At 51.5% G+C, this 17,906-nt stretch overlaps 2 protein-coding genes across 2 annotated transcripts in view; one reads left to right on the top strand and one right to left on the bottom strand.

The window, feature by feature from the left end:
• Positions 1 to 6,469, top strand: part of NAGPA (N-acetylglucosamine-1-phosphodiester alpha-N-acetylglucosaminidase) — a 17,115-nt gene extending 10,646 nt beyond the window's left edge. Inside the window, exons 7-13 of the mRNA XM_014958683.1 lie at positions 704 to 912; positions 2,427 to 2,474; positions 2,970 to 3,098; positions 4,131 to 4,262; positions 4,413 to 4,473; positions 5,052 to 5,291; positions 5,912 to 6,469. Coding sequence (XP_014814169.1) covers positions 704 to 912; positions 2,427 to 2,474; positions 2,970 to 3,098; positions 4,131 to 4,262; positions 4,413 to 4,473; positions 5,052 to 5,280 — 808 coding nt within the window. The 3' untranslated portion in view covers positions 5,281 to 5,291; positions 5,912 to 6,469. The remainder of the gene's footprint in view (positions 1 to 703; positions 913 to 2,426; positions 2,475 to 2,969; positions 3,099 to 4,130; positions 4,263 to 4,412; positions 4,474 to 5,051; positions 5,292 to 5,911) is intronic.
• A 5,962-nt stretch (positions 6,470 to 12,431) lies between these two features.
• SEC14L5 (SEC14-like lipid binding 5) overlaps positions 12,432 to 17,906 on the bottom strand; it is a 59,584-nt gene continuing 54,109 nt past the window's right edge. The window contains exons 16-17 of the mRNA XM_014958866.1: positions 15,212 to 15,390; positions 12,432 to 13,536 (exon numbers count right to left, since the gene is read on the bottom strand). Coding sequence (XP_014814352.1) covers positions 13,431 to 13,536; positions 15,212 to 15,390 — 285 coding nt within the window. The 3' untranslated portion in view covers positions 12,432 to 13,430. The remainder of the gene's footprint in view (positions 13,537 to 15,211; positions 15,391 to 17,906) is intronic.

Genomic DNA, 17,906 nt, shown 5'->3' with positions numbered 1-17,906 from the left:
AGACATTGAGGTGCTGGAGCGGGTCCAGAGAAGGGCGACAAAGATGGTGAGGGGTCTGGAGCACAAGTCTTATGAGGAGAGGCTGAGGGAACTGGGGTTATTCAGCCTGGAGAAGAGGAGGCTGAGGGGAGACCTTATTGCTCTCTACAACTCCCTGAAAGGAGGGTGTAGAGAGGTGGGGGTCGGTCTCTTCTCTCAAGTCACAGGCGACAGGACAAGAGGAAATGGCCTCAAGTTACACCAGGGGAGGTTCAGGCTGGATATTAGGAAAAATTTTTTCACTGAAAGGGTTCTCAGGCATTGGAATGGGCTGCCCAGGGAGGTGGTTGAGGCACCATCCCTGGAGGTGTTCAAAAGACAGGTTGATGTAGTGCTGGGAGGTATGGTTTAGTGATGATGCTCCTTGTTTGTTGTGTGGGTGTTTATTTTTGTCAGAATTAGGTTGACGGTTGGACAAGATGATCTTTAAGGTCCCTTCCAACCTAGAAGATTCTGTTTGAAATGACTCCTATCCGATAGGAGTTAACACTTAGTTAAAACATTGACTCCGATCTGGTTTTATATTTATATTTTGCCATCTTTAATGTTCTCCTTTGCCAATGGGAACCAGGATGAAAATGTGTGGGTCATATCGACGGGTTTCACGTCGGGCGGGAGCAGCACGGTGCTTCCCCGCCTGATGGGGTATGTCTTCTGTCCCCAGCTCCTTCGACAGCATGTGGCGGTGCCCGCGCAGCATCTCCACCGTCCTCTGCGTCCACGAGCCCCCCTGCCAGCCCCCTGACTGCAGCGGCCACGGGCACTGCGTGGCAGGGACCTGCCGCTGCTCCGGGGACTTCTGGAGGGGCCCAGCCTGTGACATCTTGGACTGTGGCCCTTCCAACTGCAGCCTGCGCGGGGTCTGCACCGACGGTGAGTCCCTGCGGGGGGAAAAAAGGCTCAACATGGGGTTTAGTGGGTGCCCGTGGGCAGCTCCAGGGACTGTCACTTACCCGCCTGCGAGGCACCGCTGTTGGCAGTCCTGGCTTCTCACGGGGTCTGTCAACTGCAGCCTGCGCGGGGTCTGCACCGACGGTGAGTCCCTGCGGGGGGGAAAAGGCTCAACACGGGGTTCAGTGGGTGCCCGTGGGCAGCTCCAGGGGATGTCACTTACCCGCCTGCGAGGCACCACCGTTGGCAGTCCTGGCTGCTCACGGGGTCTCCCAGCCTGCTGTGAGGGAGCAGACAGCTCTGAACTGGCACCAGCCGCTTCCTTCACTGTGGAAAGGGCTTTGGTGAGGCCTCCCAGCCCCGGGAGTCACAGCTTTTAGGGTTTTAGCCCTTTGGCCCTCTGGAAGCCAGCTGGTGCTGTGCGCCTCGGCCCTCCTCTTACCTCGTGGGGCTGCTCATGGGGCTGCTCCCTGCCTTTCCCCAGCAGTGGGGATGGTCAGAACACGCTGTCTTTGGGAGGCACCACCAGGGCTGGGCTGGGATCCTGTCTGGAAACGGGGTCTGTAATAGGACTTGACTTCATCCTCCACGTCTGAGTTTCCCTTTCTGCCCCCCGGGGCTGGGATGGGAGTGATGGGAAGGGCAGTCTATTACTCTGTGTGACAAAGTGGCTGAGTCCTGTCCCCTCCCCTTGTCACTCCCTGACTCTCCCACTTCACAATGTTCACAAATGAGCATTGCTGCTCCTCTGTAAACTCATTTTGACTCCAGGGACTGCTGTAATGTGCCCTCTGATCCAGCTTCTGCTCTTCTCTGCCTGCTCAGTCCCGTTTCCCTGTGTCTGTGCCACCTCCCCGACGGACCCCATGGCCGAGGTGACACCAGTGGGGTGACTGGGCAGAGCTCAGGGGGTACAGGTGCTGCTACCAGCCGACCCAGAGCTACTCGGTTGTGCTCCTGGTGATGGGAAGGGCAGTCTATTACTCTGTGTGACAAAGTGGCTGAGTCCTGTCCCCTCCCCTTGTCACTCCCTGACTCTCCCACTTCACAATGTTCACAAATGAGCAATTGCTGCTCCTCCGTAAACTCATTTTGACTCCAGGGACTGCTGTAATGTGCCCTCTGATCCAGCTTCTGCTCTCCTCTGCCTGCTCAGTCCCGTTTTCCTGTGTCTGTGCCACCTCCCCGACGGACCCCATGGCCGAGGTGACACCAGTGGGGTGACTGGGCAGAGCTCAGGGGGTACAGGTGCTGCTACCAGCCGACCCAGAGCTACTCTTGCAAAATCCCAGATGCAGGAGGTTCTGCCACCTTTGGCAGCTGCGGCGGGTGGGTGTTTGATCCCAACCTGTGCCTGAGCTCAGGATTCCCTCCGTGGGTTCCCTGGCCGAGGCAGGGACAGTTAAGGGGGCACCCCAAGAGGCAGAGGCTCCTCGTTTTCAGTTTCTAAGTCTTTCCCTGCTGTTGTTAACGCCCGTTTGTGTGTCTTTGCACAGCTGGATGCCTCTGTGACGCTGGCTGGACCGGCAGCAACTGCAGCCAAGGTAACGCTGATTCCTGCTCCCCTTCCTCGTAGCCAGAGAAGGGACTGTGTGAGCCACTGCCCGTGGCCGTGGTGGGTCCCTGAGAGGGAGCTGTGAAGGGCCAGGCTACTCAGTGTGAGTTTAATTGCAGCCTGAGCATCCTAATATTAGAGTCACAGAGTGATATGGGGTTGGAAGGGACCATCCAGTCCAACCCCCTTTCCAGAGCAGGTCCACCCAGAGCAGGTCCCACAGGAACGTGTCCAGGTGCGTTTGAATGTCTCCAGAGAAGGAGACTCCACCACCTCCCTGGGCAGCCTCTGCCAGGGCTCTGCCACCCCCACAGCAAGGAAGTTAACACTGGCTTGGGGCGAAGCGCTGGGAGCCCTTGCTCCAGGCACAGACTCAGCTTCTGAGCACTCCCCGTGCCAGCGCCGGCCCCGTGGGTCCCGGGTGGGGTGGGATCTGTGCCCGTGGAAGCAGGGCCCTGAGGAGAGCTCTGTTTGTCTCCCGTAGCTTGTCCCAGTGGTTTCTACGGGGCCGCCTGCGCCCAGAGATGCCTGTGCCAGAACGGTGGCTCCTGCGACCCCGTGCATGGGGCCTGCTCCTGCCCGGCTGGGTACCACGGCACCAGCTGTGAGCGAGGTAAGGGCTGCTCCGAGGGACAGCTGGGCTGGGGACGGGCTTTTGTGTCACCTTTGAGTCCCCCCCCTTGCAGACAAAGCAATCGGGACTTGTGCTGGGCGGGCTCAGGAGCTGGAGCATCCCCTCCCAGTTCCCAAGGGCTGGCTGCCCGACCCAAGCTGGCTAAAAAGAGCAGGAACAGAGAGGAAAGAGCAGGTTTTTTTCATCGTTAGGAAATTGTGGAGTCTCTTCAGTCTCTGCCCCAAAGATCTGTGGTGTTGCTGAAGCTCACAAGCGTAGAACATGAATGTTAAAATATCCCTCGTGTGAGGGGGTTGCACCAGGCCCTGCCTGTGCCCAGTCAGTGACTGTGAAATGTCCAAAAAGCCACCATTCCGGCTGACAGCTCCAGCTGTGCCTGTGCCAGTGACAACGGAGCCAGGGATGGTGTCGATGGTGTCCCCTCCAGCTTCTCTGAAGTACTGGAGCCCCCCTGCATCCGGCTCTGGTGACAGCACTGAGTTAATTACCCTGAGGGTGTAAACACCCCGGGATGCTTTGTTCTCAGCCCGGGAACCCTCCGCCAGCCCCATTTCCCCTCTGATGGCATATTCTCTGTGAAGTAAACAAAATCACAGCAGTTTCCTTGCAGTTTGGTGCTTTCGGGCTGGAGGATGCGGGGATGGGGGGCAGGAAATGTGGGGTCCCAACCTCCCAGTGCAGCCAGAGCCTGGGGGGGGGCTTGTAGTCACACACGAGTCCTTGAGTCTGGTTAGGAAAGGGCTGCTGGTGCCCCCTCCTCTGCTCCTGAGCCAACAGCAGGGTCATGGCTCAGGCGTGTGGGGAGAGAAGGGCACGGGGAGCGAGATGGGCAGAGATGGGGCAACACGAACACCCCGTGAGAGGTAGGTGAGGGCTGAGCCTCTCCCCGGGCTCTGAGGGCACCCACCCCCCCCAGCACTGAGCCAGGGGCCAGGGAGCTGCGGTGATGGACCAGGTGGTTCCAAAGTGGAGCTCTAACAGTGACAAACTTCTCTCTGCTGGATTCCCCAGAGTGTCCCATGGGCTGGTACGGGCCAAACTGCCGGGAGCAGTGTGTGTGTGAACACTCGTGTCCCTGCGACCGGGAGACGGGCAGCTGCAACGTCACCTTCCCGCCCGCAGTGCAGGAGCAGCTCAACAAAGGTACCACCAGACACAGTGGGAAGAGCAGCTTTGGGGCATAACAGTCCCTTTGCTCAGTTCTCATCTCACCTAAACTTGCTCTTTTTCCGTGGAGTTTTTATACCTTCCCCCTCACCACTGCCTTTCTTCCCTCTCTTCTTTGTTTTCCAGCTGGGCGGTGTTTGGCTTCCCAGGGTAAGGGAAGGAGCCAAGACAAGTTCTCTCTGTCAGAGTAAGTGTGTAATTCTCATTGCACGCGTGTGTGCACACACACCCCCTGAGCCCCTGCCCTCACTGCTCACCCAGGAGATGTTCTCACCCCCTCCTGGCTGTGGGGCAGGGAAGGCTGGGGACCTGCTGCTCCTCCAAAGCATCTGTGGGGCTGGGTGTCCTGGGGCTGAGCGACACAGGACTGACTTCTCTTCTGCTGCTGGGGGGAACCCCCCTTTTGGAAGACTCTAGTGTCTGAACTAGTGAAAATACTCACTTTACAGCCCGCTCTGGGATGTGGGTTTCAAGGTCTTGATGTTTTTGACCCTTGCCAGGTGTGGGGATGAGGAGTGAGACCCGGGCACTTGACCCAAGCTGCCAACAGGGTTATTTCATACCATGAATGTCACACTCAATAGAAATGAGGAAGTTTACTGAGGAGTTCTCTCTCTCTCCCTTGATGGTGACGGTCCAGAGAACTCATTGCCCCGGTGCCACAGCCCTGAGCCCTCCCCTTCCTCTGGAAGCTGCAGCGCTCGCAGGGTCCCACATTTGCAGGTCAAGAGATGTTTCTTACGGGAATTTTTCTCATCTTGACAGAAAAACCTGGCTCTCCATGACCTCTGTCTTGGCTCTGCTGCTGGTGATCAGCGCCATGGGCAACGCGGGCCTTCTCCTGAAGGCCAGGTCAGAGAGGCAGCAGGAGAGCGGCGACTATCTCTACCTGCCGCTGAGGGAGATGAACGGGGAAGCCGGTCACACCTCCACCTCCTGCCAGATGGACGATGCCCAGGACCAGAACCAGGCCCTCCTTCAGAGCCCCGCATGAGGGGAGAGGAGGTATTTCACCCCACACCTCCTGCTGCCCCTCAGGAGCGTGACCAAAGAGCAAGATTCCGTGGTCCCAGAGACCCCCTGCTTCTGGCCCAGCCCTGCTGAGGACGTGCCCAGCCTCCCTCCCTCCTGCTGCTCCAGCTGTGGCAAACGAGGCTGCCTAATTAGTAGCCACGAGAGGACACGGGGCACAAGCCAGGGTGGATGAGGGAATGGCCCAGGAGGAAGGGAAAGGGGCTGGTTCCCTCCAGTGCTTGAGGGAAGCAGGTGAGGAGTGGAAGCCAGGGGCACTTCAGAGAGGTCCCCTCTCACCTGAGCAGCAGTAAATATTTTTAAGATGCAAGACAGATCACCTGGAGGTCGGTGTAGTCTGTAACTGTCTGCCCTTCCCTGGTAAGCTCAGACTTTTCTCATAAAACCGAAAAAACAAAAGTTGTTTTAAGGTGTTGAAGGAGGTGTGGGGCACAATAAACCACAGCACCCTCCTTCTGGCCACAGGGTTGGGGCTTCCCTGCACCTGACTTTCCTCACCCGGCCTGCGCCGAGTGGCTTCTACTGAATCCTCAGTCCCAGGAGTGCATTTTTGGTGAAAAAAATTAATTCTTGCATTTTCTTGTACCCCCCAGGAGCTGGTGAGCTGTGCCCGGCTGCACGGGCTGCCACAGAGGTACCACAGCCCGGGCTCCCCTGGGGAAGAGCAGGGTGAGGAGACCCGTGGTGGGACTGGGGCCACCTGGTCTTCAACTATGGGATGCCCTGTGCAGCCCCTGGAGCTGCCCTTCCTCCTCCTCCTCCTCCTCGGGAGCCACCCTCAGTACTTCCAACACCCAACATCCTGAACGTCTCAGCTGGAAATCAGGCATTTTACTGGGATACACCCTCAGATATTGCATTTTAAACCCAAACAAAAACACGTTTGAGTTTGCTTCCACGTGAGGGAAAAGGAGCCTTTAAATGCTGCAAAAAAATAAAAAAAAAAAAAGGGGGGGGGAGGGATGGTTAAAGCCTGTCTGAGCCTCAACGTTACCATTTTTATGCACTCAGTTTTTATCTCTCCACGTAAGGGATATGTCATTTTTGTGCTGCTGTGGGCATCAAATCAAACTGTAAATGGAAGATTCTATTTTTCTATTATTTACAGAATGCTATTTGAAACTTGAATAAAGTCTATTGCTAATAACTGCCCCAAACTCTGGTCCTTAATACCCCGTTGCAGAAGGGAGACCCCATCCCTTCCCAGTAAGTCTCAGCTGGTCCTTCAAACCCTTTCTATTTTAAACAACCAACTACGTTGCAGGAGGATGTGTTGCAGCAGCCCACTCTGTGCTATGAAAATTAACAAAAAATGCTGGTTCTACTGGAAAAAAAATTAACATTTCAGTTAAAAAAGTAGGAATAACCAAATCCAAGCCAGACTTACCTCTATTTTTGTGGGCAAAGAGGACACGTGCTTAAATTTTCAGAGTCTACCACGATTTGAACAGTTGCAGGAAACAATCAGACGTGTTCTTTAAAGCTGCTTGTTTTATTTCCAAGACCCAGCGACGCACAGCTCCTGCCCGACCCTCCCCTGCTGCCACGAAGCACCTCTGCTGCCAAGTGACACGGTAGGAAGCCCCCCCATGTCTCCCCACACACTCTTCAGGAACGTCAGGGTTTGTATTTTTGGGCTGAGAAAAACCAAGACTTCAATACATAAAACTGAAGACAGCTGCAAGGGAGAGAAAGTAAGACACTGCTTGCTAAAATAAAAATAATGCCCATTTAACTTATCGGTAACTAAGAGCTTGGAAGTGGACATGGATGTCATTAAAAGCCAATTAATGCGTGTCACATATCCATTTAGCCTCCCAAAAGAGAAGTAATTCGATGTAAGAATCGTCACAAACATGTTAGAAGGTCATTAAAGCCACTCCTCAGGAGCAGCCAGTGCAGCTGCTCTTGCCCCTTCCTGGGCTACAGCCGCCCCCCGTCCCTCCCCCAGGCCACGCTGTTCTGGCTGCAGCAGAAAAAAAGCCCTTTTCCCCCAAAACCAGCAAAATGTTGAGCCAAAACGGGTCCTTTGCTGCATCGCAGCTTTGCCTCGAGTCTGGGCTGAGATCCATCCTCCCTGTATGTGCTCTGTGTTTGCCTTTCCCAGTGCTACTGGGACAGAAACCAGTAAACTGGGAAACCTGTGTTTGAAGTTCTGTCCAATTCTTAAACTCTTTTTTCCACCAATCGCATGGTTTTGGGTAGATTGCTCTAGGATTGGGAATCTCCCATTCTGACAATTGGTCGTCGTCTGCATCTGATATTTTCATAACTGCACTGGGGTCCCATATACATGGTATCTTTTTCACATCTCCACCAGCCTTCACCCCTCGTTTTTTGATTTCGTCTTCTATTCCTTCATTTTCTACTACCATTTTTAAAATTTCTTCTGAAGTTCGGGCAAGTCTGTGCAATCTACGTGCTTGTTCGCTTGGGATCAGTGCGGCCAATCTACTGATTCCCAGGCCCCCATCTTGGGTTCCTGAGTACAGGACGGAGTCGCATGTACATGCTGGTAAGTGTAACCATTCCTTGGCAGCTGTTTGTATGGCTAAGTCAAGGGTTTCTAAGTATGTTGATTTTAAGTTAGCCTGATCTGCCAGATATATTACTCTTGGTATTAAGCGCCCTTTCAAGATATCTAGCTTTTGAAATGGTTTTAATGGTGCTCATCTTTTTCACATCTCCACCAGCCTTCACCCCTCGTTTTTTGATTTCGTCTTCTATTCCTTCATTTTCTACTACCATTTTTAAAATTTCTGTCCCATATACATGGTATCTTTTTCACATCTCCACCAGCCTTCACCCATAGTTTTTTGAATTCGTCTTCTATTCCTTCGTTTTCTACTACCATTTTTAAAATTTCATCTGAAGTTCGGGCAAGTCTGTGCAATCTACGTGCTTGTTCGCTTGGGATCAGTGCGGCCAATCTACTGATTCCCAGGCCCCCATCTTGGGTTCCTGAGTACAGGACGGAGTCGCATGTACATGCTGGTAAGTGTAACCATTCCTTGGCAGCTGTTTGTATGGCTAAGTCAAGGGTTTCTAAGTATGTTGATTTTAAGTTAGCCTGATCTGCCAGATATATTACTCTTGGTATTAAGCGCCCTTTCAAGATATCTAGCTTTTGAAATGGTTTTAATGGTGCTCTGCCTACTTTTATAAGCCAATTGTCAATTTTTTGCAAGCAGATCTGGTTTTGATATGCCTTTCCATGGGTCTATGTGTAGACCCAGGTATTTTTCTGAATTGCCTGGATCGATCATGTTAAGGGGGGTGCCATTAATCGTCCAAGGAGGACAGTCATTGATCGTATAGGAGTCTTTGGTTGGCTTGATGTAAAAACCATGACACTTTTCCCCCTGCATTTTGAGACCAGTAAGTTCACAGAAGGCCTCTACTATTTTGATATTATTCTGCATATCTTCCCAGGATCCACTAAGTAAGACTAGGTCATCGGCGAAGGCCAGGGATGTTATACTTTTTGACTGATATTGAAAGCCATTGCCTATCACTTCTAATTTACATAATAGGGGGTCAACAGATAAGTTAAACAAGATTGGAGACACAGGATCGCCTTGTTTTACTCCAATTTGAATCTCAATAGGTTCAGATTTTTCTTTTTTCATATCTAAGTATGTATGGGTGTTCTGGTACGAATTTTCAATTCATAACATCCTCATTGGGAAACTGAGGCAGTATGGGCTGGATGAGGGGACAGTGAGGTGGATTGAGAACTGGCTGTGCGACAGGACCCAAAGGGTAATGATTAATGGAGCAGGTTCAAGTTGGAAGCCTGTAACCAGTGGAGTCCCCCAGGGGTCAATACTTGGACCCGTGCTGTTTAATATATTCATCAGTGACCTGGACGAGGGGACAGAGTGTATCCTCAGCAAGTTTGCTGATGATACCAAACTGGGAGGAGTGGCTGACACCCCGGAGGGCTGTGCTGCCATCCAGCGAGACTTGGACAGGCTGGAGGGCTGGGCAAAGAAGAACCTCATGAGGTTCAACAGGGAAAAGTGTAGGGTCCTGCACCTGGGGAAGAAAAATGTCAGGTACCAGTATAGGTTAGGGGTGGACCTGCTAGAGACAACTACTGAAGAGAAAGATCTAGGGGTCCTGGTGGACAGCAAAATGACAATGAGTAAACAGTGTGCTCTTGCGGCCAGGAAGGCCAATGGTATCTTGGGTTGTATAGGGAAGAGTGTAGCCAGCAGGTCAAGGGAAGTCATTCTCCCCCTCTGCTCTGCACTGGGGAGGCCACAACTGGAGTACTGTGTCCAGTTCTGGGCTCCCCAGTTCAAGAGGGACAGGGAACTACTGGAAAGAGTCCAGCGTAGGGCAACAAAGATGATTCAAGGATTGGAGCATCTCCCTGATGAGGAGAGACTGAGAGAGCTGGGACTCTTTAGTCTGGAGAAGAGAAGGCTGAGGGGAGACCTTATCAACGCCTACAAGTATCTCAAGGGAGGGTTGAAGGAGGAGGGAGCCAGACTCTTTTCAGTGGTTCCCACTGAGAGGACGAGGGGCAACGGGCACAAGTTGGAACATAAGAGGTTCCACTCAAATATGAGGAGAAACTTCTTCACGGTGAGGGTGACAGAGCCCTGGAACAGGCTGCCCAGGGAGGGTGTGGAGTCCCCTTCCTTGGAGATTTTCAAGACCCGCCTGGATGCTCCTGAGTAACATGCTCTGACAAGCTCTGGGCAATCCTGCTTCAGCAGGGGAGTTGGACTAGATTATCTCTATGGTCCCTTCCAACTCTGAAATTCAGTGAAATTATATGGCTATCCACTCCCTTCTGTTTGAGGGCTGCAATGGGGCAAACCCACAGAAATTGCTCAGAATGAAGGTTTCACAAATGGCTGTATTTTAACTGTAACAGCAGCACAAGACTTTGTCCCCACAGCGCGGTGTCCTTTCCCTCCACGTCCCCCCTCGTGCCCTGAGCGCGGCCGCAGCGGGGTGAGGTAGCGACTGTGCTTTGCATATGGAATATCTGAAATGGGGAAAAAGCCCCAATTTACCAAGGAGATATTTTTTCCAATCCCCAGCTGGTTTCCTGAGCACTGCTCGAGCTCTGGGACTCTGCCAGAGGGAGCAGGGGGGGGTCTCACCATCTCAAGCTCAGCCCCAAAACCAGAGTCCTGTTTCTCAAGGTTTCTCTGGCTGATGAGATTTAGGAGAGGATCATCCCAAACTCCCCCCAGTCTCACCCCACAAGAGGCTGCTGTGAAGAAAACAGCGTGTTTCATTTTGTAGAGCACACTTCGTGGCATTTTAGGGGGGCAAAAGTGTGTTTTAGAAGAATTTTTCCTTCTATCTGCAGTTCACAGGGGCAGGATTAAAAAGCTCAGCATCAGCCACACACCCCGGCTGCTGCCCCCTCTCTCCTGTTGCCTTAACGTTCGGGGAAAGAAGGGGAAAAAAAATAAATCCCTATTGGATTATTTAAATTGGTAGCGAAGTAAATTGGCAGGTGGAATAACCTATTTTGCTTAAAAAAGCTGCTTCCCAAAGAGTAGGTGCAGGATTCTCCCGTGGGTGGAGGAGCGGGACCGGGGAGGAGCGGCCCTTCCTCCCTCCCTGGCCCATTCAGAGACCTGCTGGGGGGACACCACCTTCCAGATGCCCTCACTGACAAGAGTGAAACACCCAAAACTGCCACTGGTGGGAGGAGAACGGCACGTTTTAAAATAAAATAATAAAAATAAAAATCCAGTGCAATGGAAGAGATTTCAAACCAAGGGAAACAGTGGAAAGAGGGATGTTACAGCCACGGGATGAGACCAACCCGGTAAGAACGAAGGCAGGAGCAGCTGAAATCCTCAAATCCTGGCCCAGGCCGGGGGGGACGGGGCTCAGTTCGCTCTCGGTGCTTCGGGAGGCAGTTTGAAAGTCCCCTCGTAGCAGCAAAATTAATTATGGGTAAAAGATCTCACATTAAGGATACACAGATGCTCTTCTCATTCCGGAAGTCTTGATTTTCCAGAGCAGAGGTAGCACTTTTCCCTCTCTCTCAGACTCCAATTCTGGGAGAACTGATAAATTCCACAGAGTAAGTGGGGAGCTCCCTGAAATCAGAGCTTTCCCGGGGTCCTGCATAACTAAATCACCTGTTCTGCTCTTGCAGTGAGGGGCATGAGGTGGGAGAGTAATTTCCTTGACCCTAATCCTTTAAAAAAGCCCAAGCAACTTCCACAAACACATCGAGTCCTTCATCTCCCTTTGCTCCAAATATTGGGGCTCTTTTCTCCTTTGTCAACACCCGGTGCTTCAAACCCAGTAACTAGAACAGGAGGGTTAGAAGGAACTGCTTGACACATAGGTTGTTCTCAGCTGCAGATATTCCATCAGCCTTAATAAAAACTTGGATTTTTTTTTTTCCCCTCTCACCAAGGCTTTGCTGAGAAACACGGATTTTGGGGATAGGGATATGGGGATTGCTGTGCTGGAGGGAGAAAGTGCTCTCCCACCCCCACCAGGCTCTCCCCACCCCAATCCCAGAGCCATTTTGTGCTGCTCCCCAGTTGGGGAACTGGGAACTCATTGTTTCAGAGCACACTGGGCTGGGATCTCCTGGAGAACAACAGGGCAGCACCCCCAGTCCCTCACACAGCACAGCTGGATCCCAAAGCAAACAGCTGTCCCCATCACACCCCACACATGTGCCAGTGGTACATACCACCCCACAGCTGCCAAGGGTTTAGTGCCTGGTTCTATTTGGTGGTCACCTGGACAAAAACACAAGTAACTCTGTCCCCAACCTGATCCGTGGGTCACCAACACCTTTGCTGCATGGCTCCTCCTGGGAACAACCAGTGGAAATCATGCACAAACACAGTATTTTTGGTGTGTGGCAAAGATACATTGTCTTTTTACAACTCCTGAACTCAATCCTTGCTTCTTAAGCCTAAGAAACATCCCTCTGGAGTCCAAAGAAGACCATTGGGCAGACCTTTCCTTGCAGGACACCGAGCCCTTACCCCGAGCGCTACGTCCGACACAGCCCTTGAGGCAGGAACATCCAGCCATCACAAAGGTTAGAACCAGCAGGAAGGTTTCCTGGGGTTGAAGACAATCAGTTATTCCTTTCTAAAACAAAGTTCGTCCCATTAAAAAAGGTGACAGGATTTAATAAATAGGCATTTTTGAAATGATAAATAAGTTAAAAATTAAAATAAGCTAGTATTTGAATAAATACATCTCAGTAAGTACTTAAATACATACATGCTTTTTTTTTTTTTTTAAAGTTTTCTCTTCAAGTTAGCTCACATTTTAAAGAAGCCAGTTCTATAATACTGCCAGAAAACGTTGTGCCTTCAGGAAATAAAATATTGCTTTTCTTAGCCCTTTAGAATTTGATTCAGTTCCCACCCACTGTGATGAGATGGGTGGGATCTACTCGTTATTGCTTGTAAACCTGAGGAAAAAGGAGAAATAGTCTATCCTCAAGGAAGATGCTGCTCCCAGGAGGCAGGTTCCCTCTGCCCATGCCTTCTAGAAAAACATTTTGGGTTTAAAAAAAATAATAATAATCCAACACATTTCCTAACAGCATCCTGTCCCATGGGAAGAGGTTTTAGGTTTGACCCGGAACTGGTTTCTGAAACACCGGATCTATGTTAAGGTATTTACAGTTTGCTTCAAGTTCCTGTGCCTGAAATGCCTGCTTTTTCCCTGGGAATTCCCCAAACCAGATGAGTTTTGCTACACGGGAATAATCTAGTCCTAGAGATCAAACAGATAAGGCAACATCAGCCCCCGGGGAAAAAGGACTGATCGGAAAGAGCCCTTTGAGTTGAGTGATACACAGAGTCATGCAAACCCACATTCATCCAAAATCCACAATCCATGAAAAAAGCTACTGAGAAGTAGGCGTCTCATAGAAAATATCTAAATCTGCCATTCGAATTCTAAGGTGGTTTTTTTTGTTTAAAATAGCTCCCAGAAGCCTCTCCGTGTTCAAACGGCTGCTCCCTGTGGCCACAGGAACGAGTTGCCTCCGGTCTCAGCCCCTGTGGGCTCTTTGGTTTGGGGCCCAGAGCAGCTCCGGGGTGGCCAGGAGGCCCCAGGCCGTTTTTCCTCGCCAGCAGCGCCCCGGCCCCGCTATCTGGAAAGGTGGGAGCTGCTCTGGGACTGGCTGGAAGACGTGGTGGCTCCACTCAGCTGGGAAAAGCCGCTGTTGCAAGATTCCAGGCTCGACATGGATCCCCTGGGGTGGGACAAAACAGAGATATTGTTTTTTAAGAAGGCATCTCTGTCTATAACTACCTGAAGGAGGGTGTAGAGAAGTGGGGGTTGGTCTCGTCTCCCAAGTCACAGGAGACAGGACAAGGGGAAATGGCCTCAAGTTGCGCCAGGGGAGGTTTAGATTGGATATTAGGAAACATTTCTTCATGGAAAGGGTTATCCAGCCTTGGAATGGGCTGCCCAGGGAAGGGGTTGAGGCACCATCCCTGGAGGTGTTCAAAAGACGGGTAGACATGGTCCTCAGGAATATGGTTTAGTGATTTTTTTATTGCTTATTTCTTATTTTTTTGTCAGAGTGAGGTTGATGGTTGGACTAGATGATCTTTAAGGTCCCTTCCAACTTAGACGATTCTATGACTCTATCTGGATAACTCCACACATTGGACAGACCAGCTTATACTTTGTAACGCTTGAAAAAGTATTTTATTTTTTTGTCCTATCATTTTTAACTTTGTCTCAGAGAATCTCAGGGTTCCTTTGGGTCAGGATGAAAAGTTATTTTGTTGTCAATGTATTTTTTCTTTGCAACAGACAATATACCCTGTCTCTACAGATACTAAACCTACAGATAATACACCTTGTCTCCTGCAGTGACTCTGGGAGCCCCTGTGGGGCTGCACTCACTGCCCCTGAGCAACAAGGGAAACTAAAGAGCACTCCAAACGCAGCAGAGCTCAGTCAATGCAGCTGCAACTGCTGACCCAAGAGCTCCAGCCCGTCCAGCCATGGTCTTCAGCTCCTTCTGCCCAAAGCAGACTGGGTTCAGCACAGCTGTGACTGCTTAATTCAACGATTCAGTTCCCCTGAATTTGAAAAGTGATTTGAAAAGTACTTGTAGCCTCAAAGGAAGCCAAATCCTGCCGAGGCTGATGTATTCAGAAAGCCCTCTCCATGTCACAACTGAGATCCTTCTTGAGTGCTTAACAAAATAGCTATCATAGAATCACAGACTGGTTTGGGTTGAGAAGGGACCTTAAAGCCCACCCAGTGCCACCCCCTGCCCTGGGCAGGGACACCTCCCACCACACCACGTTGCTCCAAGCCCCCTCCAACCTGCCCTTGAACCCCTCCAGGGATGGGGCAGCCACAGCTTCTCGGGCCAACCTGGGCCAGGCTCTCACCACCCTCACACCAAACAAGTTCTTCCCCACAGCTCAGCTCCATCTCCCCTCTTGCAGGGTCCAACCCTTCCCCCTCCTCCTAGGGCTCCCCTCCCTCATCCAGAGTCCCTCCCCAGCTTTCCTGGAGCCTCTTCAGGGACTGGAGCCTACGTACGAAATAGCCCAGCTCAAGTTTAAGTAACTCCAAAAGTAACTTCTCAAAATGTTCCCAACTAAGACAGAAAAAACCCTCCTCAGTTGAACTCCCACCCCCACACTGCAGGTGGCTGTAAGAAGAACTCAGGCATGAATTCCACCAGTGGACACACAGCCAAGGGGTCCCTTATGACCAGCAGCACTAAAGGAGATTCTTCACACAAAATGCCACCAAGATTGTGTCCATCTTGCTTATTATCAATGAAAAAACCACTCTGTGGAGGTCATTGGTAGCCAGATGTTTAACTCACACACAGTTCTCTTATTTTGCTTCTCTATTGCAAGTTGTACAGTAATCCCCCCCCCAAGAAAACCCCCTACCTGAAGTCCTTGGAGGCCAGCACCTCGTAGTAGTAGATAAGCTTGCACTTGTGACTGGAGACTTGCAGAGAGGCGAGAACATCATCCACCCTGGGGAGGCTGGTACCGGAGCAGGGCAGGGGGCCGTGCATCTTCCACTGCAGTATGTAAAAGCCAGGCCAGCGAGTCACATGGGAGCCCTGGAGGCTTCCACTGCAGTATGTAAAAGCCAGGCCAGCGAGTCACGTGGGAGCCCTGGAGGAGAAAGAAAGAAAGTGGCCATCAAGTGACTACCTCCTAAGAAATAGACAAATGACTTGGCAAAGTCAAAAGAAACTCTTGAGCCAACTACTCTGGGGAGCAAACATCATTCACTTATTCTACATGCCCAGAAACTCTTGAGCCAACTACTCTGGGGAGCAAACATCATTCACTACGTGCCTGAGCCACACACCCCTGCAATGCTATTAAAAAAAAAATAATGGTTATTTTCAATGAGTTTATCATCACGGATTATGGAATCTCTTTCCAGTGGCTCAGTCTGAATTGGGACAGCAATAGCGGCCACTTTCACAGGGAATCCAGAGAACAACAGCCACAGAAGCTATTGCCTTCATTGCCCTCTACAACTCCCTGAAAGGAGGGTGTAGAGAGGCAGGTGTTGGCCTCTTCTCCCAAAGGACAAACGACAAGACCAGAGGAAATGGTCTGAAGTTGGGGCAGGGGAGATTTAGACTAGATATTAGGAAGAACTACTTTACTGAGAGAGTGGTCAGGCACTGGAACAGCCTGCCCAGGGAGGTGGTGGAGTCACCATCCCTGGAGGGATTTAAGAAATGTATAGACATGGCTCTTCAGGGCCTGCTCTAGTGCCCAAGGTTATTGGTTTATGGTGAGGTGTTGAGTGTGGGGTTTAGTTGGTGGGTGCGGTGTTTTTGGTGGGCGTTTGGTGTGGTGTGTTTTGTTTTGGTGGTTTTTTTTGGGTGTTGTTTTTTTGGTTTTTTGGTTGGTTTTTTTTTTGTGGTTGGACTCGATGATCTCAGAGGTCCCTTCCAACCACTAAGATTCTGTGATTCTGTGATTCTATTTCCAAGCAATCCATAATTTCCCACACCAACAACTCCTTCCCCCCACCGCCCACCAGACCCCTCTGGGGTTTGCCTGGACTGGAAGATCCACACCAAGACCCAAACCCTCCTGACCTGGATGCTCTCTCCTTCCCGGCAGACGAGGGGAGACTCCACCCTGCTGTAATCCACCCCCAGGACCCACGTCTTGTCAATCAGCTGCACGTTGTCCCCAGCAGCAGAGGTACTCGGTAACGTGGCTTCTTTATGACTTGTTTCAGGGGCTCGTTTGGAGTGGAAGAGGCTGAAAACCACATCTCCCTTCAGGATGTCGAAGTCCCAGGTGATGACGGATTCCCCTTCCAAAATCTCCACAACTATCTGAGCAGGGAACACAAGAGGCACATTGTAAAGAGTCAGGTCTTCAGGGGGCTGCCAGCGTCTCCCTCCCGGCCCTGAGAACACACTTTTCTCTGTAATCCTCCAATTAAGCTACTAGTCTTGATTTCTAAGGAGGATATAATTTTGACATTTAAGTGCTCCCTTTTTGGACATTCTCTTTTCTGATGCCCCCACAATCAGGACATTCCCATAACACCTTGTTATACCCCCAGTGTTTCTGCTCCAGCTATGCCACCGAAAACACAAGCTGTGCTATCAGAAGGGAAACCAAGGGAGCTTTATTTCCCCAAGAAGATGGTCCAGAGGATCAGCCCATAGTAGAGACAAGAGATACTGTTTCTCAAACACCTCTCAAAAGGCACCATCAGCAAGTTTGCGGACGACACCAAGCTGTGTGGTGTTGTCGATACACCAGAGGGATGGGATGTCATCCAAAAGGACCTGGACAGGCTGGAGAGGTGGGCCCAGGTGAACCTCCTCAGGTTCAACAAGAGCAAATGCAAGGTTCTGCACCTGGGCCAGAACAATCCTCACCATCAGTACAGGCTGGGGGTGAGGTATTAGAAAGCAGCCCTGAGGAAAGGGACTTGGGGGTGCTGGTGGATGAGAAGCTGGACATGAGCAGGCAGTGGGCACTTGCAGCCCAGAAGGCCAATCCCATCCTGGGCTGTATCAAAAGCTGCGTTGCCAGCAGGTCCAGAGAGGGGATTCTGCCACTTTACTCTGCTCTGGTGAGACCTCACCTGGAGTATTGTGTGCAGGTCTGGAGCCCTCAATATAAGAAGGACATGGACCTGATGGAGAGGGTCCAGAGGAGGGCCACAAGGATGATCAGGGGGATGGAGCACCTCTGCTACGAGGACAGGCTGAGGGAGCTGGGGTTGTTCAGCCTGGAGAAGAGGAGGCTCCGGGGAGACCTAATAGCAGCCTTCCAGTACCTGAAGGGAGCCTACAGGAAGGCTGGGGAGAGCCTGTTTAGAAAGGCCTGCAGTGACAGGACGAGGGGCAATGGCTTCAAGCTGGAGGGGAACAGATTTAGACTGGAGATGAGGAGAGGGTTCTTCACTGTGAGGGTGGTGGAGCACTGGAACAGGTTGCCCAGGGAGGTGGTTGAGGCCCCTTCCCTGGAGATATTCAAGGAGAGGCTCGACGAGGCCCTGGGCAACCTGGTCTAGTTGGGGGTGTCCCTGCTGACTGCGGGGGGGTCGGACTAGATGGCCTTTGGAGGTCCCTTCCGGCCTGGACAA

This window comes from Calidris pugnax, unplaced genomic scaffold, assembly GCF_001431845.1.
Source record: "Calidris pugnax isolate Ruff unplaced genomic scaffold, ASM143184v1 scaffold244, whole genome shotgun sequence".
Lineage (NCBI taxonomy): Eukaryota > Metazoa > Chordata > Aves > Charadriiformes > Scolopacidae > Calidris > Calidris pugnax.
This window is presented reverse-complemented; position numbering and strand designations above follow the sequence as displayed.